General features: G+C 38.8%; 1 protein-coding gene across 5 annotated transcripts; it reads left to right on the top strand.

Moving 5' to 3' along the window:
- Positions 1–532: 532 nt before the first annotated feature.
- LOC122781445 lies at positions 533–20874 on the top strand. Of its 5 annotated transcripts, XM_044045093.1 has the most exons (6): positions 533–858; positions 1519–1556; positions 5684–5748; positions 19924–20182; positions 20457–20706; positions 20843–20874. In XM_044045093.1, the coding sequence occupies exons 1-5, from the start codon at positions 551–553 to the stop codon at positions 20678–20680; spliced, it is 894 nt and encodes a 297-aa protein (XP_043901028.1). In that variant the 5' UTR covers positions 533–550; the 3' UTR covers positions 20681–20706; positions 20843–20874. The 5 variants fall into 5 exon arrangements, with proteins under 5 accessions (XP_043901028.1, XP_043901047.1, XP_043901037.1 ...); XM_044045112.1 differs by lacking the exons at positions 19924–20182; positions 20457–20706; positions 20843–20874 and adding an exon at positions 6308–6484 and having other exon boundaries at positions 5684–5989; XM_044045102.1 differs by lacking the exons at positions 19924–20182; positions 20457–20706; positions 20843–20874 and adding an exon at positions 6264–6484 and having other exon boundaries at positions 5684–5989.
- The last annotated feature ends 565 nt before the right edge of the window (positions 20875–21439 follow it).

The raw sequence follows: 21439 nt of genomic DNA, 5'->3' as shown, positions 1-21439 counted from the left end.
TCTCACAGTGAGATAAAGACGTGATCATGTGACGTCGAGATCGTAGAAACTTAAACTGACGTAGATTTTCTTCACTTTTGTTAAAGCTGAACTGTCCCTTTAAGGAGACAGAAACATAATTCTTCTTAAAGTCGTCTTCATCGTCGACTTTAAACACAGTTTCACACTCAAGTGAATTCTTCTCACATGAAACCTCTTTTTTTTTGTCTCTCACTCGGTGGAAAAACCACAGCAGCTTCAGTGGAGACGCCTGATCAGCAGCTGCAGGGGCTGATGGGAGATTTGACACCGTGTCTTTGTGAAGAAGAAGAAGAAGAAGAATTAGAAGAAGAAGAATTAGAAGAAGCAGAAGCAGAAGCAGAAGAACAAGCAGAAGAACAAGCAGAAGAAGAAGAAGAAGAAGATGGTTCTGCTCCGAGCTGCTGCTCTGTGCTGTCTGTGTTCAGGTGAGTGTCTCCAGCCAATCAGAGGCCAATGATCTCGACCTCTGACCAGCATCACCTCACTGACCTTCTGTCCATCTGTCTGTGTGTCTGCAGCGCTGGTTGCCATGGCAGCAGAGCTGATCCAGGAGCAGCTGTCATTGACCAGGAGAGTTGGTGATACGGCTTCTTTCAGCTGTGGAGGAATTGACCTGTGTAGAACTTATGTCTTCTGGTACCAGAAGAAAGAGACAGAAACTTTCAGAGTGATTCTGCGTATAAATAGAAACAATGGTGACATTTATTCTGGTTACATTCATCCTCAGATTAAAGACTTCACAGCTGCGATGAAAAACAACAAGAAGATCTGTGAACTGAAGATAAACAAAGTTCAATCCTCTCACTCAGCCTCATATTACTGCTCCTGTTATGATTCCCACAGTGAGAAAAGTTTCCTGCTGCCTGAACAAAAACCAGCTGAAGATCACATGTCATGTGACAGGAAGTCCAGGTCACATGGTTCCCCTCCATCATGTTGTTTCATCAACGTTTGTTTGTGAAGAAGATGAACGTGTGAAAACAGTGGTGTTGGGACGAACGTGTGAAAACAGTGGTGCTGGGATGAACTAGTGAAAACAGTGGTGTTGCGATGAACGTATGAAAACAGTGTTGTTGGGATGAAGATGAACGTGTGAAAACAGTGTTGTTGGGACGAAGATGAACGTGTAAAAACAGAGGTGTTGGGATGAGCGTGTGAAAACAGTGGTGTTGGGACGAAGATGAACGTGTGAAAACAGAGGTGTTGGGACGAAGATGAACGTGTGAAAACAGGTGTTGGGATGAGCGTGTGAAAACTGTGGTGTTGGGGCGAAGATGAGCGTGTGAAAACAGAGGTGTTGGGATGAAGATGAACGTGTGAAAAAACAGGTGTTGAGATGAAGATGAACGTGTGAAAACAGAGGTGTTGGGATGAAGATGAAAGTGTAAAAACAGAGGTACTGGGATGAAGATGAACGTGTGAAAACAGAGGTTTTTGGGATGAAGATGAACGTGTGAAAACACTCAGGTTTTTGTTCCACTGTGTTTCACTGTGGTTCATGATCTTTGGCTCTGGAACTAAACTTTATGTAACAGGTAAGAAGTCACTTTTAATTTGCTATGAAAACATGAATATTAATTGTTACTTAAAGCTTTAATTACCTGTTATTACTGACATTATCCGTAGCTTTATAGACCCTTGAATCACCTCATTCACATGAATAAATGTTACGTTAAAACATGAACGACTGTTAGTAAATGCTTATAAAAGCATTAAGTAATGTAAGTTAATTTTCCCTTATTGTTAAGTGTTTTTAGTGGTGGTATTTTTATGATTTGGTCACAAAGAAACAAAGTCAAACACTGTGAACGAAGCACAGACAGAAACAACATGAAAGTGAAGCAGATGGAGGTGTTTTATTTGATGCTTCTTATTTATATTAAACATGTTTAGAAACATGAGTGCGTGTTAAGTTTCGGCCGATAACGACCGCCTCGCTCTTATCAAAGTTTAGACATTTAAACATTTAAACGCTGCAGCAGCGACGCTAACACACACATCTAAAATAATAAATATAGAAATAAATCATGAAATTCAAACATGTCGCAAATGTAGCAGAAAAAAACAGAAAAGACAAATTAAAGACGTGAGAAAACGCGATGGTAGATCTCAGTAATCGACTGAAAAACAATCACGAACGATCAAAATACAACAATAAATGAGAAATAAAGACATTAATAATAACAAAGAAAATACAAATGAATAAAATGGATTCAGAAAGTACGATCTAAAACATGACAGTCGATAAAATAATAAGAAATTCTGTTGAAACTGAAAAGTGGAATAAATAAATAAAAACTAAAATAAATGAATTTTTTCTACTGTCAACTGTCTGGATTTAACTGTAAACATTTTTACAAGATTTTGTACAAAAACTAATAATCATATTTAAAAAATGATTACTTTTAATTTGTATGATCATAATGGACCATATTAATCTTATTAATAATAACATACGTCTGTTTTCTGTAGTTAAAGGTTTAAATGTTGATCCTCATAATTCCATACAGATAAATACAGAATTATCTATAAAGTTTATATTTCATATTTCCCTACAAATCTCTACAAGATTAATATTGTTTTTAAGTTCATTTGTCGTCAAGAACAAAGTTTAGATTCTCTCTGATTCTCACTTATTAGACGTATTCATGTAAACACTGTACATTCATACGTTCATTTGAACACATTATGACACAGTTATTATACAAATCATGTTAAAAAATAAGACAAATATAAAAGTATAACCTGCATCATGACACATTGTTTGAATCAACAGTGAATCTCATTATAAATATTATATTATTGACTAAAAACTGTGCAACATAGAAATGTGATTAATATAATAGTGTTGATTTCTCTGTGACATAAATTAACAATGATAAATGTTTATATAACTCATATATTGATAGTATAATAATATATATTCAAATATGTTTGTATTTTGATTGTTTCTGTTTTCTGATGATAATATTCTTTACGTGACCATAAATATTTATTATGTTGTTAAAGTGAAGAATTTATTTAAACTTAAAGTGTAAATAAATGAATCATGAGATTATACATTTTGTATATTTAACATATTTTAGACGGATATACAAAATAATTCATTTGCTATGTAAACAAAATAAATCATGGTTAATGTTTTGGTAACTTTTTCATTTACAGACAGTTTTTTATTATGAAGCAATTTCTGTGAAATTTACTCACAAAAAATCCTACAAATAGAATTCAATATTTTTAAAGAGTAATTATTCAGTTTAATGACAGTAAAATAACGACGTTTGGTCGTAAAATGAAAGAAAATCTGATAAAACAGGAGGTTTGTTTTTGTTGAGGTTAAAATATTATTATCGTCGGCACAAGTTTAAAATAAGACAATAAAAAAGTTTTTTTTAAAAGAATAATTTAAAAATAAAACTAGGTGGTAAGAACTTAACATTTAGGGGACAACAGACAGCAGTGCAAAAATCAGCAACAGGATATGTAATGGTAGCAGCAGATATCTGAAACACAGAGTGCAAAGGGAGGTAGTGTATGGAGTTAAGCATCCTGACAGCCTGATGGATGAAGCTGTTGGTCAGTCTTGTGGAGCGTACCTGGAGGCTCCGGTACCTTCTCCCTGAAGGCATGAGGCTGAGGTGTGGGTGTGAGGGGTCAGTGGTTTCACCCACAATGCTGATGGCTCTACGGGTGAGGCGAGTGTTGAAGATGAGGGAGGGCAGAGAGGCACCGATGATCCTCCTGGCTGTTTTCACTATGCCCTGCAGAGCCTTCCGGCATGAGGCAGTGCAGCCTCTGTGCCCCACAGTGACACAGCTAGTGATGACATTTTCTATTGCTGATGTGATTGGGCTGTAAGTTGGCACATAGTCACGGATCAGCAGTGTGAAGAGCAGTGGGCTGTTGTCATTGTGGCTGGATGGTAGGAGCTTCTTAGGGATCGGTATTATTGTGACGGAATGGCTCAGGGAGATGTTGAAGATGTCTGTCAGGACATCCTTGAGCTCCTCAGCACAGTCCTTTAAAACACGACCAGATATGTTGTCTGATCCAGCTGCCTTGCGTGTGTTGATCCTGGAGAGGGACCTCTGCACGCTGGCTGTGGTCAGACACACAGCCTGTTCGCCCGGGGGAGGGGTGGTCTTCTGTGCTGGCATGCAGTTTTGCGTGTCAAAGAGGCTAAAGTGAAATTTAAGTTGTTAAGCAGCAAGGTATTGTTAGCACAAGTCCGGGGAGGGGGTTTGTAGTAACTGTTTGAATACCCACCAGAGATTCTGTGTGTCTCTGGTGTTGCTGAAGTGACCAGATATTTCTTTTGCTGTATTGTTCCTTTGCTTCCCTGATACCACGAGACAGGTTGGCTCGTGCTGTTGCTAGGCCTGCGGTGTCACCGACCCTAAAGGCTGCATCTCGAGCCCCAAGGAGCCCACAAACCTCTCCAGTCAGCCATGGTTCCTGGTTGGGACGAATGGTGATAGTTTTGCTGTGCGTAACATCATCTGTGCATTTTGTGATGTATGCTGTGACAGTCTCAGTGTATTCCTGTATGTCTGTCCAATTGTTTTGAGTTGCTGCTTGCTTGAAAATATCCAAATCAGTGGTGTTAAAACAGTCCTGCAGAGCATAGGAGGCCTCCTCTGGCCACACACGTACATCCTTTGCTGTCGGTCTGATGGCCCTCACTCTGGGTCTGTATGCAGGTGTTAGCATAATGGTGATGTGTTCAGAGAGACCCAGGTGAGGGAGGAGGGAGGCCTTGTATGCTCCCTTGCATAAACGAGGTCTAATGTGTTGTTTCCTCTTGTTGGAAAATCAACATGTTGGTGCAGTTTTGGCAACACAACCTTAAGATCCGCATGATTAAAGTCCCCAGCGGTGACAAGGAATCCGTCTGTATGTGCTGTTTGTTCCTATCACTGTTGTTAGCGGTGGGAGGGATGTAAACAGCAACTATCAGAACTGCGCGAACTCCCTCGGCAGATAGAAAGGCCGGCACTTAATAATCATAAACTCCTCCAGCGGAGAACAGTGTTTGTACATAACAACATTTCGGCACCAAGCGTTGCTGATGTAAACACACACACCCCCACCTCGTGTATTTCCTCCTTCCCCAAAGATTCCGTATGGTAGCATGTTAGCCGTGCCAGCTGGATAGTGGAGTCCGGGATGTTGTCATGTAGTCATGGCTCTGTGAAAATGAAAACACAACAGTCTCTCACATCACACTGCACACATCTCAGAAGCTGTATGTGATCCATTTTATTGTCCACTGAGCGTATATTTGCTGTAATGAGGGATGGTATCGCTGGTCAGTGTGGGCTAGCTGCCAGCCTAGCTTGGATGCCTCCTCGCTTGCCTCGCTTCTGCTTCCTTTCACACCGCTTCTGACGCCTCCTCTCTGGGTGAGATGTAGCGTGCGGGTCTGGTGATGTGACAGTAGTTTCTCTGTCACTTCCTGATTGTTGTGGTGTTTTGTGTCTTTCTTTATATCGAACAAACAGCGGCGACTGTATCTTGTAGTCAATACAGACATTACACTACGGACGAAAAAGCGTCGTTTTATTCGTACATATGTTGTATTTGTTCATACAGTAGATGACAAATATAATACATTATAATATTATAAATATCATTTATGTTTCATATGTTTTTACTGCTTCAGATGACCCGGTGGTTGCGCCAGTGTTGACCGTGTACCCAGCAGTGTCCCTGGAGGGGCGGAGCTCCCTGCTGTGCGTGGCCTCGGCCATGTCTCCTCCTCCGGTCCAGATCTTCTGGAAGAGACAGAGGAAGGAGGGCGGTCGTCAGGAGGAGCTGCCCCCTGCTGAGGAGGGAGAGCAACTGCAGCTCAGAGAGTCGGGACGTGTCGCCACCATCAGGCTGGTCCGTCATGACGCTCTGTGCGCGTATAAATATCGCTGCTACGTCAGACACGAGGGAGGAACAGTGGAAGCTCAGGTAGAACAAGGTAATAAAATGATTTGATTTATCTTATACATATACTGTATGTAGCACTTTAACATGTACGTAAAGTTTGTTTTAACAAAATAAAATCAGACATTTAACATTTCAATTCAAAATGTAAACTTTAAGTTAAAAATGGTGATAAAATAAAGTCAAAAGTTGAAATTTCTAAAACTCTCCTGTAAAAAGTGTAAAAAGTATAAAAACGTCCTGAAAACAAACGTAGAGCGTGAACGTAGACAAAGACTCTGACACCAAGTCTGTTTGAATCTTTACAGAAGTTTCTGCTCTTCCTCCACCGTCTTCTCCTCCACCGTCTCAGTTCCAGGTCCGGTTGCTGGTTCTGTTCTACTCACTGCTCATCGTGAAGAGTCTGGTTTTCAGCTCTGGACTCTTTGTGATCACAGTCCTCACAAACCAGAGAAGGTCCAAACATCGCTGACTGATCTTCTTCTCTTCTCACCATCATGATGTCTCACACACACACACACAAGCACACAAACACACACTCACTCTCACTCTCCCTGCACCAAACCCCATAGAGAAAATCAGTGATTTTAGCTGGTGGGGACACAGGAGCTGCTGGTCCTCTGCTGCCTCATGTGGTCACTTTGTGTCACTGAATTAAGTCTAAATGAAATATTTCAAACACTGAAGTGACAAAATAAGACATTTGAACTTAGTGATGGATGCAGCAGTGGATCAACAACTCCTGTGTGCTGTGATGTTAAAATCACTGATTTTCTCTGTGGACTTTGGTGTGGGAGAGTGAGTGAGTTTAAAGACGTCCACATACACTGACCCCTAGAGGACATTTGGACTCGTGGTTCTGTTCTTACTCACATGTTTTATTTACTGGCATCAGAACCGACAAACTCCATCTGTGTAATTTCACATCAAAAGACAAAAAAAAACCTAAAGAAAACAAATAAATGTAACAAAGTTTCAGAAAAAAAGTGTTTGTGTCATTGTTTCCTGTCATTATTATTATTACAGTTATAGTTGCTGTATGTTTTCAGTTTTTTGTTTGATTCAGAGTTTGTGTATAAAACATTTTCACTGTGTCTTATTTCTGTTTATGAACGGACATATTAAACCACTTGATGTTGTGTAGAGAGACCTCTTGTGGTGAGTAGTGGTATTGACCATGCTAAAGTGGAACATGTTCATATTTGTGCACTTGCTGAAATGTTTCTTTATCACAAATCCTATATTTTATATATATATGTATGTGTGTCATCTTCATCATCACATCATCATCTTCATCAATATCATCATCATCTTAATCTTAATCATCACATCACCATCAGTTCAGGGGCGGTACCATGAGTGTGATGTCATCAGTTTAATTAATTCCACAGTTGTTGATGATAAACTGATAAAAGTGTAGAAGTGCTGGGACATGACCCCGGCGTATCTGACGCCTACGCTTATGTGGAAGCTTGTTTTTGTGAAATCCAGTTGCTGAGTGACAGAACAGAAAATGTGGTGGTGATGCTGCTGTATCCTCTCGCTGTTATAATGCACAGTGGTGTGCGTGTGCTTGTTGCAGATCAACTGTCTCGTTGGTGTTAGTGCATATAGTGCATGATAGTGTATTTTGTGGTTGTGTGTGTTTTACTGAAACTCTATGGTACACTACTTCCTGCTGACAGTAATGAAACTGTTTCTGTTCCTGAGGTTGTGGAGCTTCAGCCTTTGTCACTTTCTGTAAACAAAGATGAGCAAATGAGTGCGAAAGAAACTGATGTAACTTTGTCCCCTTGTTTTCTTCTTGTTAAAAATGAAAGTGTGAGAAGTCTGCATGTTACCTGATTGATGATGGTGTTTTAATGCATCACTGGACACCAAACTCTGGTTCTTCATCTGAGTCTGTAACACAGGTCGTGGTGCCCCAGCCGTTACGAGCTCATGATCATAGCATGTCCGGTCATTTAGGTATTCAGAAAACATAAATCTTTTTCTGGCCTGGTCTGAAATCAGATGTGACAAAATGTTGCCGTTCATGCCACACATGCCACGTTACTGGCAAACCGAATCAGGTTCTTCCTGTCGCTCCATTAAAGCCCATACTTGTTGTCAAAGAACCTTTTGAACAGGTTATTGTTGACTGTGTCGGCATATTACCAAAAACAAAGTCTGGAAATCAGCACATCCGCACAGTCAGTGTTGGGAAGATTACTTTGGAAATGTTGACCTTCTCAAAGTAATAGAACTCATTACATTTGATTACATTTTGATGACTTTTCTTCATTTAAAGGTGGAATAAAACCAAAGATCATTATTTTGGAATGAACCACATATTTGTTCTTTACACAAATAACAAAACATGATGAAATGTAAATAAATAATAAAACATGTGTTTGTTGCATTGTAGTGTCTGGCAACTCATATTGTGTATGCGTAACGAGTATGTGACTTGTATGAGAGCGGGAGAGAAGTAAATAAAAAGCATGGTGATGACCGTCCGAGCGGTGTACGACTGTTAACGTTAATGTTAAGAAGAAGTTGAGAAACATTACAAATGGTGACGAGGATCTAAAACAGTACGCGGAGAAAGCAGAACCAGTTGGAACGAAAGTTGAATCTGACGAGGAGGAAGAAGAAAAGTGAACGGACTGTGAGCATGGCGCTACCGAGGGTAACTCCGTTTGATGTGTTGAGCGACTCAGCTAATGTCGGCATCCGCTGACAACAATGGCTAAATAGTTTGAACTCTATTTAGTTGCATCGGGAATCCGTAAAGATGCACGGAAAAAGGGCTTTATTACTACATTTAGCAGGAGCCGAAGTCCAAGACATCTTCTTCACTATGGATTGAACTGCAAACAAAGGTGGCTATGATGGTGCAGTAAACAAGCTGAATGCCTATTTTACACCACAGAAAAATATTCCCTATGAAAGACATGTGTTTAGACAAGCAGAACAAACACAAAGAGAGTCCATAGACCGTTTTGTGCGAAGATTAAAGAAGCTTGCAGCTACATGTGAATTTGGGGACAACAGAGATGAATTCATACGTGATCAAGTGATTGATAAATGCTTGTCAAACACACTGCGAGAAAAACATTTAAAAGTGATGGAGACAGCAGATTATCATGCTGAAAGTATGGAGAAATTAACAGTTAATGCTGTGGAAAAGACACGTAACAGAAGTAGATATAAATCTGTAAGATCCAGATTCTCCAAAACCCAAAGTCAGTCGCCACATGATGAGCATCAAGTGTTACAGGAGTGGGCGTACAGGACACATGAGCCGTGAGTGCACAGTGACAAAGAACAAAAAGTGTAATAACTGTGGGAAAGAAGGACATTTCGCAAAGATGTGCAAGACAAAGACAACACATTAAGTAAACAGAGTCATAACCACAGTAACACACCAAGGACCCAGTGACAGTGAAGATGACCATGTGTTTACAGTAAATGAGTGTGCTGCAGAGGGAATACTGTCCATATTAATAAATGACCAATGAGTAGGCTAATGCTAAAGCTAATGAACCATCAGAAACGATCGCAGCAACAATCCAAGTGATTGAAGAGGCACAAATGTGTGTGTTAGGCAGACACACTGCTGTGAAATTGGGACTTCTACACATCGGCCCTATTGAACATTTGAAAACAGTCCAGCCACAAGACATAACAGCTTTCACAGCTGAGACAGTGGACAAATATAAAGACTGTTTTCAGGGCTTAGGAAAACTGAAAGACTTTCAGCTGAAGCTGCATGTGGATGACAGTTGCACAACCTGTTTGCAGGATACCTTTCAGTGTGAGAAAACAAGTGGAGGAGAAATTGACACAACTTGAGGAAGCTGATGTCATTGAGAGAGTAAACGGACCAACACCATGGGTCTCACCATGGTAAGGAAGAGCCTAGACTGTGTGTGGACATGCACAGAGCGAATGAGGCCATAGTGCCAGAAAGGCATCCCATCCTCGCATAGAAGAAATACTGGAGGACATGACAGGAGCCACAGTATTCTCAAAAATCGATCTGAAGTGGGGATTTTTCACCTCCAGCACAGGGGGCCTGACTTACGGGGCGGTAACGTACTGTGTCACTTCCCGTGCTTCCACTGGTGTTATGCTGTGTGTCTCCTGCTCTCTCTGCGGTTTTCTATATACTGTAACGATCAATTAACTGAACAAACGCTCATTTTATTGAATTGACTAATACTTTCACCCGCTACTTTTGCTTAAACTCTATCGTTCACTTAGATTAACATATGGTGTTTCTTTCTTTGCTAGCGTAACAAGTTAGCTTACCAGCGATGGCTTCTCTCTCTCCCTCTCCTTCTCCTGCTCTTGCCTGTGTTGTCTCTCGGCTCCGCACCATAGAAGCTAAATCAGTTAGCCAGTCCCCTGTAGTCAGTGTGCACCACATAGCATTAGCTGGGTGACTGTCCGCAGTAAGAGGCGTAGTGTTAAGAGTCCTGTCCACCACCAACCTGTTCACACCTCAAACAAGTTTTCCCCTCTCAGCACCACACAGACTGAGAAACCAACTCTGGTGATTGGTGACTCCATCCTAAGGAACGTGAAAATAATTTCTGACAATTGTATTGATTTATTCTGTGTAACTGAAACTTGGTTACATGAAGAAGATTACGTTAGTCTAAATGAGTCAACTCCACCCACTCATGCTAATACCCATATACCTAGAAGCTCAGACTGAGGAGGAGGTGTAGCAGCCATTTTTAATACTAGATTATTAATCAATCCCAAACCCAAACCAGGATATTCATCGTTTGAAAGCCTTATTCTGAATCTATCTCATCCTAGTTGGAAATCAGAGAAACCAATTATAATAGTCACAGTTTATCGTCCACCTGCACCGTATTCAGAGTTCCTATCAGAGTTAGTCGTGATAGTCTTAGCTGCACATTTAACTCGCTGTTGGAATCAATAGGTTTTATTCAACACGTTAATAAACCAACTCATTGCCTTAGTCACACCCTCGACCTTGTTTTAACTTATGGTATTGATATTGATAACTTAAACATAGTTCCTCAAAACCCTCTCCTTACTGATCATTATTTACTCACATTTAATTGTTCAATAATGAACTACAATAACATAAATAAGAAATAATGTCTGATAATAATATTAATACATTCAAAGAGACAGTACAACCTTTATTTAACTCGGTGCCATATGTCAGTACATCTGAAGGTACCTTTTGTGATTTTACTCCCGCCCTCATAGATAACCTTGTTGATAGTACAGCAGCCTCACTGCGTACTACATTAGACTGCGTTGCCCCTCTGAAAAAGAAAGTGGTGAATCAGATGAGACGAGCACCATGGTTTAACTCCAATACTCGTGCTCTTAAACAGACGTTACGTAGATTAGAAAGAAAATGGTGTTCCAGTAACCTAGAGGAATTTTATATAGCCTGGAAAGATGGTTTTGTAGCTTACAAAAAAGCCCTACACAAAGCTAGCGTTGCCTATTATTCTTCTTTAATTGAAGAAAATAAGAATAATCATAGATTTCTTTTCAGCACTGTAGCCAGGCTGACACAGAGCCACAGCTCCACTGAACCATCTATTCCTTTAACACTGAGCAGTGATGACTTTATGAACTTTTTTGTGAATAAAATAACATCAATTAGAGAAAAAATGGATCATCTCCTCCCTCATATTGGGACTGACTCATCTTTTAGCACAAGAGCTTTAGAAGCACCAGGTGCACAGTTAGACAGTTTCTCCCCTATAGATCTCCCTGAGTTAACATCATTAGTTTCATCATCTAAGCCATCAACCTGTCAGTTAGATCCTATCCCCACCAAACTGTTTAAAGAGGTGTTTCCTTTAATTAACAACTCTATATTAACTCAAATTAATCTATCCTTATTAACTGGATATGTGCCCCAAACGTTTAAAATAGCAGTTATTAAACCCCTTCTCAAAAAAGCGACCCTTGACCCAGATATTTTAGCTAATTACCGACCTATATCTAACCTTCCCTTTGTTTCTAAAATCTTAAAAAAGGCAGTGGCTAATCAATTATGTGAATATTTGCACATTAATGGCCTGTTTGAAGATTTTCAGTCATGTTTTAGATGAAACCATAGCACAGAAACAGCACTAGTTAAAGTTAGTAACTCAGATAATGGTCTAGTTTCTTTACTTGTCCTGTTAGATCTTAGTGCTGCATTTGACACCATTGATCTTAATATTCTACTGCAGAGATTGGAGCAGACTCTTGGGATCACAGGTGCTGCCCTCTGCTGGTTTAAATCATACTTATCTGACAGATTCCAGTTTGTTCACGTTAATGATAAAGCCTCACTACAAACAAAAGTTAATTGTGGAGTTCCACAAGGCTCAGTGCTTGGGCCTATACTTTTTACCTTATATAAGCTTCCACTAGGGAACATTATTAGAAAGCATAACATACATTTTCATTGTTATGCAGATGACACACAGCTATATTCATCAACGAGGCCGGATGAAATAAATCAGGTTGTTCAACTCCAGGAATGTCTCAGAGACATTAAGTCCTGGATGACCTGGAACTTTCTAACTTTCTAAAAACTTTCTGCCCACATTGTCACTTTAGATGACATCACCCTGGCTTCCAGTTCCACTGTGAGGAACCTTGGAGTTACTTTGAATTTAGAATTAAAGTGACTTAGAATTCAATTTAAAATCCTCCTCCTCACGTACAAAGCACTTAATGGTCAGGCCCCTTCATACCTGAAAGACCTAGTCTTACCCTATCACCCTAATAGACCACTTAGGTCACAAAATACAGGTTTACTTGTGGTTCCCAGAGTCTGTAAGAGTAGAATGGCAGAGCCTTCCCAGGCTCCTCCTCTCCTGTGGAACCAGCTTCCAATGATAGTTCGGGAGGCGGAGCCTCTCTCTGTATTTAAAGTTAGACTTAAAACTTTCCTTTTTGATAAAGCTTATAGTTAGAGCTGGTTCAGGGAAACCTGGACCATCTCTTAGTTATGCTGCTATAGACCTAAACTGCTGGGGGATTTTCCTGTGGTGTACGCACATTCACTCTCTCACACTCAGGGTATGAATATGACTTTTTATATGTCGTTAACTTTGTCTCTTTCTCTCCCTAGTTTGTGTCTTTCCTTCCTTCCCTCTCTCTCTCTCTGTATTCTCATCTTGCAGGTTGCAGGATCAAGATCCACTTTTCGAGGCTATCCATATCATACACATCATCACCATTATTATTGTGCTATAATTAAAAGTCGATATCATTGACTGTATAAACTTGTAACTTGATATAGTTGTTGTGTATCTGCTCCTGGTCTCTCTCTTCTGTCTCTCCCTCATCTCCCGCTTGTCCTTTCTCTTCCCCCCTTTCTGTCCCCCACCTCTCCACTGTCCCCCATTTTCCTTTCACCCCAACTGGTCGAGGCAGATGACCGCACATCTCTGAGCCTGGTTCTGTCAGAGATTTCTTCTTCTGTTAAGAGGGAGTTTTTTCTCTCCACTGATGCCTAGTGTTTGCTCATTGTGTGAACTGTTGGGGTTCTCTGCTCTCCTTGATGTTGTCTATGTACAGTGCCTTGAGGTAATGTATGTTATGATTTGGTGCTATACAAATAAAATTGAATTGAATTGAAATAAATTGAATTTAATTGTTTTATATTCACATTGATGAACATATATACATATACATATATATATATATATATATATATATATATATATATATATATGTATATGTATATATAGATATCATCTATATATGTGTACAGATATATATATGTATATATATATATATATATATATATACATATATATATATATATGTATATATATATATACACACACACAGACCCACACACCAAACCTCAGAGAAAATCAGTGATTTTAGCTCACAGGGACACAGGAGCTGCTGGTCCTCTGCTGTCTTGTGTGGTCACTTTGTGTCACTGAGTTAAGTCTAAATTAAATATTTTAAATTGAATTGAACTGAATTGAACTGAATTTTATAAAATAAGACATTTGAACTTAATGATGGAGGCAACAGTGGATCAACAACTGTGTGTGTGTGATTTAAATAATTGATTTTCTCTATGGACTTTGGTGTGGGAGAGTGAGTGGTTTACAAACTTCAGTCTAACAGTGAGATAAAGATGTGGACATAATCACTGAAATGTTCCAGACACAGGGGGCGCTCACAGCGACATCAACCCCAAATATGAGTCAGTCTGATGCAGCCACTGTTTGAAAAAAACTGACCTTTCCCTTTAAGGACACAGTGACGTTGATTATTAGAACTGTTTTTGTGTTTTTACTGTGAAAAACCAGAGTGAACGGAAACACACACACACACACACACACAGGTGTGTGTTGGTTCAGTCAGTTTTTATAAAGTTTAATAACCACAGAGAACAGATTCATATCTGTGAAAACAAGTGACGTGTTCACTGTCATGTGTTCACTCAGCTTCAGTAGAGTTTCACTGTCATGTGTTCACTCGCATGTATTCACTGTCATGTGTTCACTCGCATGTATTCACTGTCATGTGTTCACCAGCTTCAGTAAAGTTTCACTCATGTGTTCACTCAGCTTCAGTAAAGTTTCACTGTCATGTTCACCAGCTTCAGTCAAGTTTCACTGTCATGTGTTCACTCAGCTTTAGTAAAGTTTCACTGTCATTTGTTTACTCAGCTTCAGTAAAGTTTCACTGTCATGTGTTCACTTCAGTAAAGTTTCACCGCCATGTTCACTCAGCTTCAGTAAAGTTTCACTGTCATGTGTTAGCTTCAGTAAGTTTCACTGTCATGTGTTCACTCAGCTTCAGTAAAGTTTCACTGTCGTGTTCACCAGCTTCAGTAAAGTTTCACTGTCATGTGTTCACTCAGCTTCAGTAAAGTTTCACTGTCATGTGTTCACTCAGCTTTAGTAAAGTTTCACTGTCATGTGTTCACTCAGCTTCAGTAAAGTTTCACTCTCAGAAAACCTTTACAGACTAAAACACTGTTTATTCATTATATTTGTATACTTTTCACTTTTCCTGTCTTTAACCAACAAAGGTCCTGATCATGAAAAAGCTCTTATTGATTTGATCTTTTAATGATTCAAATCCACACGCCTCAAAACACGTTCATTTTCCATCTGAATCAAATGTTGTGCATAAACGACAGGATGATGAGATTTTGTGTGGAGGATAAATCTATAATGTTTCTTCAGAGTCACATGAAATGATGCTCTTCACACACACCGTCACCGTCTTCTGATCATTTACAGAGAAACAACGGTTGTGTCCATTAAAAAGCAGCAAAATAAACGTGTTTGTGTAAAACACAAGAAAAGAAAATCATTTTAAAGCCAGGAAGTTAAAGCAGAATCAGAATAAGGTACGTGGTTTAATGTCCTTAAAAATGCTGTTTTCATACACAGTGTTTTATTGACTTATTATAGAAACAGAGGTTTCACAAAAGGTAATTCTGTAAAAGCACTCACTCTCCCACACCAAACCTCATAGAGAAAATCACTGATTTTAGCTGGCGGACACAGGAGCTGCTGGTCCTCTGCTGCCTCGTGTGGTCACTTTGTGTCACTGAGGTCAATCTGAACAAAGGATTTTAAAAGCCGAATTTATAAAAGAAGACATTTGAATTTGAAGGAGAGTGAGTGGTTTACGAACTTCAGTTTATCTCACAGTGAGATAAAGACGTGATCATGTGACGTAGAGATCGTAGAAACATAAACTGACGTAGATTTTCTTCACTTTTGTTAAAGCTGAACTGTCCCTTTAAGGAGACAGAAACATAATTCTTCTTAAAGTCGTCTTCATCGTCGACTTTAAACACAGTTTCACACTCAAGTGAATTCTTCTCACATGAAACCTCTTTTTTTGTCTCTCACTCGGTGGAAAAACCACAGCAGCTTCAGTGGAGACGCCTGATCAGCAGCTGCAGGGGCTGATGGGAGATTTGACACGTGTCTTTGTGAAGAAGAAGAAGAAGAAGAATTAGAAGAAGAAGAAGCAGAAGCAGAAGAACAAGCAGAAGAAGAAGAAGAAGAAGATGGTTCTGCTCCGAGCTGCTGCTCTGTGCTGTCTGTGTTCAGGTGAGTGTCTCCAGCCAATCAGAGGCCAATGATCTCGACCTCTGACCAGCATCACCTCACTGACCTTCTGTCCATCTGTCTGTGTGTCTGCAGCGCTGGTTGCCATGGCAGCAGAGCTGATCCAGGAGCAGCTGTCATTGACCAGGAGAGTTGGTGAAACTGCTTCTTTCAGCTGTGGAGGACTTGACCTTTGTAGTAGCACTTATGTCTTCTGGTACCAGAAGAGAGAGACAGAAACTTTCAGAGTGATTCTGCATATAAATAGAAACACTGGTGACAGTTATTCTGGTTACAATCATCCTCAGATTAAAGACTTCACAGCTGCGATGAAAAACAACAAGAAGATCTGTGAACTGAAGATAAACAAAGTTCAATCCTCTCACTCAGCCTCATATTACTGCTCCTGTTATGATTCCCACAGTGAGAAAAGTTTCCTGCTGCCTGAACAAAAACCAGCTGAAGATCACGTGTCATGTGACAGGAAGTCCAGGTCACATGGTTCCCCTCCATCATGTTGTTTCATCAACGTTTGTTTGTGAAGAAGATGAACGTATGAAAACAGTGTTGTTGGGATGAAGATGAACGTGTGAAAACAGTGTTGTTGGGACGAAGATGAACGTGTAAAAACAGAGGTGTTGGGATGAGCGTGTGAAAACAGTGGTGTTGGGACGAAGATGAACGTGAAAACAGAGGTGTTGGACTAAGATGAACGTGAAAACAGGTGTTGGGATGAGCGTGTGAAAACTGTGGTGTTGGGACGAAGATGAACGTGTGAAAACAGAGGTGCTGGGATGAAGATGAACGTGTGAAAACAGAGGTTTTTGGGATGAAGATGAACGTGTAAAAACACTCAGGTTTTTGTTCCACTGTGTTTCACTGTGGTTCATGATCTTTGGCTCTGGAACTAAACTTTATGTAACAGGTAAGAAGTCACTTTTAATTTCCTATGAAAACATGAATATTAATTGTTACTTAAAGCTTTAATTAACTGTTATTACTGACATTATCCGTAGCTTTATAGACCCTTGAATCACCTCATTCACATTAATAAATGTTACATTAGACTGTTAGTAAATGCTTATAAAAGCATTAAGTAATGTAAGTTAATTTTCCCTTATTGTTAAGTGTTTTTAGTGGTGGTATTTTTATGATTTGGTCACAAAGAAACAAAGTCAAACACTGTGAACGAAGCACAGACAGAAACAACATGAAAGTGAAGCAGATGGAGGTGTTTTATTTGATGCTTCTTATTTATATTAAACATGTTTGGAAACATGAGTGCGTGTTAAGTTTCGGCCGATAACGACCGCCTCGCTCTTATCAAAGTTTAGACATTTAAACATTTAAACGCTGCAGCAGCGACGCTAACACACGCTTCTAAAATAATAAATATAGAAATAAATCATGAAATTCAAACATGTTGCAGAAAAAAACTGAAAAGACAAATTAAGGACGTGAGAAAACGCGATGGTAGATCTCAGTAATCGACTGAAAAACAATCACGAACGATCAAAATACAACAATAAATGAGAAATAAAGACATTAATAATAACAAAGAAAATACAAATGAATAAAATGGATTCAGAAAGTACGATCTAAAACATGACAGTCGATAAAATAATAAGAAATTCTGTTGAAACTGAAAAGTGGAATAAATAAATAAAAACTAAAATAAATGAATTTGTTCTTCTGTCAACTGTCTGGATTTAACTGTAAACATTTTTACATGATTTTGTACAAAAACTAATAATCATATTTAAAAAATGATTACTTTTAATTTGTATGATCATAATGGACCATATTAATCTTATTAATAATAACATACGTCTGTTTTCTGTAGTTAAAGGTTTAAATGTTGATCCTCATAATTCCACACAGATAAATACAGAATTATCTATAAAGTTTATATTTCATATTTCCCTACAAATCTCTACAAGATTAATATTGTTTTTAAGTTCATTTGTCGTCAAGAACAAAGTTTAGATTCTCTCTGATTCTCACTTATTATATTTTATGAGTGTATTCATGTAAACACTGTACATTCATACGTTCATTTGAACACATTATGACACAGTTATTATACAAATCATGTTAAAAAATAAGACAAATATAAAAGTATAACCTGCATCATGATACATTGTTTGAATCAACAGTGAATCTCATTATAAATATTATATTATTGACTAAAAACTGTGTAACATAGAAATGTGATTAATATGATAGTGTTGATTTCTCTGTGACATATATTAACAATGATAAATGTTTATATAACTCATATATTGATAGTATAATAATATATATGCAAATATGTTTGTATTTTGATTGTTTCTGTTTTCTGATGATAATATTCTTTACGTGACCATAAATATTTATTATGTTGTTAAAGTGAAGAATTTATTTAAACTTAAAGTGTAAATAAATGAATCATGAGATTATACATTTTGTATATTTAACATATTTTAGACGGATATACAAAATAATTCATTTGCTATGTAAACAAAATAAATCATGGTTAATGTTTTGGTAACTTTTTCATTTACAGACAGTTTTTTATTATGAAGCAATTTCTGTGAAATTTACTCACAAAAAATCCTACAAATAGAATTCAATATTTTTAAAGAGTAATTATTAATTTTAATGACAGTAAAATAACAACGTTTGGTCGTAAAATGAAAGAAAATCTGATAAAACAGGAGGTTTGTTTTTGTTGAGGTTAAAATATTATTATTTATTTTTCACTCTTTTCAAACCAAAATACATGAAAAATATAAAGAATATAAATGATAATAATTGTAGCAGTCATTCCTGTTCATTCTTATATTTTCTGATATTATACTATATTCATCACTATGTAAATGATTGACTTAAAGTTATTTTAAATATGATCAGATTTGTATTTTAGTTAAAGTTGTATTTGAATTGTCTTAAATTAAAGAATATAATCTCATGAACTTTGATCTGATGATAACATAGAAGACGACGTACAGGACAGTACATGTATGTAAATGTCATTTATGACATTTATGACACTGATATTGTCACATATGTCACTTATATGTTCAAGATTCAAAGACTTTTATTTTTCCTATGTACAGGACACACAGAAAAATCGAAATACTGCTGATCATTACTCGTCGGCACAAGTTTGAAATAAGATAATATAAAAAAAAAGGCAACAGGATATGTAATGGTAGCAGCAGATACCACAATTGTGCAACAGTGCAGGTGCAAAAGATAAAACACAGAGTGCAGAGGGAGGTAGTGCATAGAGTTCAGCATCCTGACAGCCTGACGGATGAAGCTGTTGGTCAGTGTTAGCCGTGCCAGCTGGATAGTGGAGTCCGGGATGTTGTCATGTAGTCATGTCTCTGTGAAAATGAAAACACAACAGACTCTCACATCACACTGCACACATCTCAGAAGCTGTATGTGATCCATTTTATTGTCCACTGAGCGTATATTTGCTGTAATGAGGGATGGTATCGCTGGTCAGTGTGGGCTAGCTGCCCGCCTAGCTTGGATGCCTCCTCGCTTGCCTCGCTTCTGCTTCCTTTCACACCGCTTCTGACGCCTCCTCTCTGGGTGAGATGTAGCGTGCGGGTCTGGTGATGTGACAGTAGTTTCTCTGTCACTTCCTGATTGTTGTGGTGTTTTGTGTCTTTCTTTATATCGAACAAACAGCGGCGACTGTATCTTGTAGTCAATACAGACGTTACACTACGGACGAAAAAGCGTCGTTTTATTCGTACATATGTTGTATTTGTTCATACAGTAGATGACAAATATAATACATTATAATATTATACATATCATTTATGTTTCATATGTTTTTACTGCTTCAGATGACCCGGTGGTGGCGCCAGTGTTGACCGTGTACCCAGCAGTGTCCCTGGAGGGGCGGAGCTCCCTGCTGTGCGTGGCCTCGGCCATGTCTCCTCCTCCGGTCCAGTTCTTCTGGAAGAGACAGAGGAAGGAGGGCGGTCGTCAGGAGGAGCTGCCCCCTGCTGAGGAGGGAGAGCAACTGCAGCTCAGAGAGTCGGGACGTGTCGCCACCATCAGGCTGGTCCGTCATGACGCTCTGTACGCGTATAAATATCGCTGCTACGTCAGACACGAGGGAGGAACAGTGGAAGCTCAGGTAGAACAAGGTAATAAAATTATTTGATTTAACTTATACATATACTGTATGTAGCACTTTAACATGTACGTAAAGTTTGTTTTAACAAAATAAAATCAGACATTTAACATTTCAATTCAAAATGTAAACTTTAAGTTAAAAATGGTGATAAAATAAAGTCAAAAGTTGAAATTTCTAAAACTCTCCTGTAAAAAGTGTAAAAAGTATAAAAACGTCCTGAAAACAAACGTAGAGCGTGAACGTAGACAAAGACTCTGACACCAAGTCTGTTTGAATCTTTACAGAAGTTTCTGCTCTTCCTTCACTGTCTTCTCCTACACCATCTTCTCCTCCACCGTCTTCTCCTCCACCATCTTCTCCTCCAACATCTTCTCCTCCACCATCTCAGTTCCAGGTCCGGTTGCTGGTTCTGTTCTACTCACTGCTCATCCTGAAGAGTCTGGTTTTCAGCTCTGGACTCTTTGTGATCACAGTCCTCACAAACCAGAGAAGGTCCAAACATGGCTGACTGATCTTCTTCTCTTCTCACCATCATGACGTCACACACACACACACACACACACGCACACAAACACACACTCACTCTCCCTGCACCAAACCCCATAGAGAAAATCAGTGATTTTAGCTGGTGGGGACACAGGAGCTGCTGGTCCTCTGCTGCCTCATGTGGTCACTTTGTGTCACTGAATTAAGTCTAAATGAAATATTTCAAACACTGAAGTGATAAAATAAGACATTTGAACTTAGTGATGGATGCAGCAGTGGATCAACAACTCCTGTGTGCTGTGATGTTAAAATCACTGATTTTCTCTGTGGACTTTGGTGTGGGAGAGTGAGTGAGTTTACAGACGTCCACATACACTGACCCCTAGAGGACATTTGGACTCATGGTTCTGTTCTAACTCACATGTTTTATTTCTGGCATCAGAACCAACTTTAAATCAACAAACTCATTTTAGTTCCATCTGTGTAATTTCACATCAAAAGACAAAAAAAACCAAACAAATAAATGTAACAAAGTTTCAGAAAAAAAGTGTTTGTGTCATTGTTTCCTGTCATTATTATTATTACAGTTATAGTTGGTGTATATTTTCAGTTTTTTGATTGTTACAGAGTTTGTGTATAAAACATTTTCACTGTGTCTTATTTCTGTTTATGAACACGACCGCACATTAAACCTCTTCATGTGGTGTAGAGAGACCTCTTGTGGTGAATAGTGGTATTGACCATGCTAAAGTAGAACATGTTCATATTTCTGCACTTGCTG

The sequence above is a fragment of the Solea senegalensis genome, linkage group LG1, assembly GCF_019176455.1.
Source record: "Solea senegalensis isolate Sse05_10M linkage group LG1, IFAPA_SoseM_1, whole genome shotgun sequence".
In the NCBI taxonomy this organism is placed as follows: Eukaryota; Metazoa; Chordata; class Actinopteri; order Pleuronectiformes; family Soleidae; genus Solea; species Solea senegalensis.
This window is presented reverse-complemented; position numbering and strand designations above follow the sequence as displayed.

Excerpts from the sequence above, each read along its gene's own strand:
- LOC122781445 (XM_044045093.1), top strand. The coding sequence starts at position 551 with ATGGCAGCAGAGCTGATCCAGGAGCAGCTGTCATTGACCAGGAGAGTT. Across the intron at positions 5,749-19,923 it reads CCCTGGAGGGGCGGAGCTCC|CTGGAGGGGCGGAGCTCCCT; the intron begins CTGCTGTGCGTG and ends CCAGCAGTGTCC. Across the intron at positions 20,183-20,456 it reads GGAAGCTCAGGTAGAACAAG|AAGTTTCTGCTCTTCCTTCA; the intron begins GTAATAAAATTA and ends GAATCTTTACAG.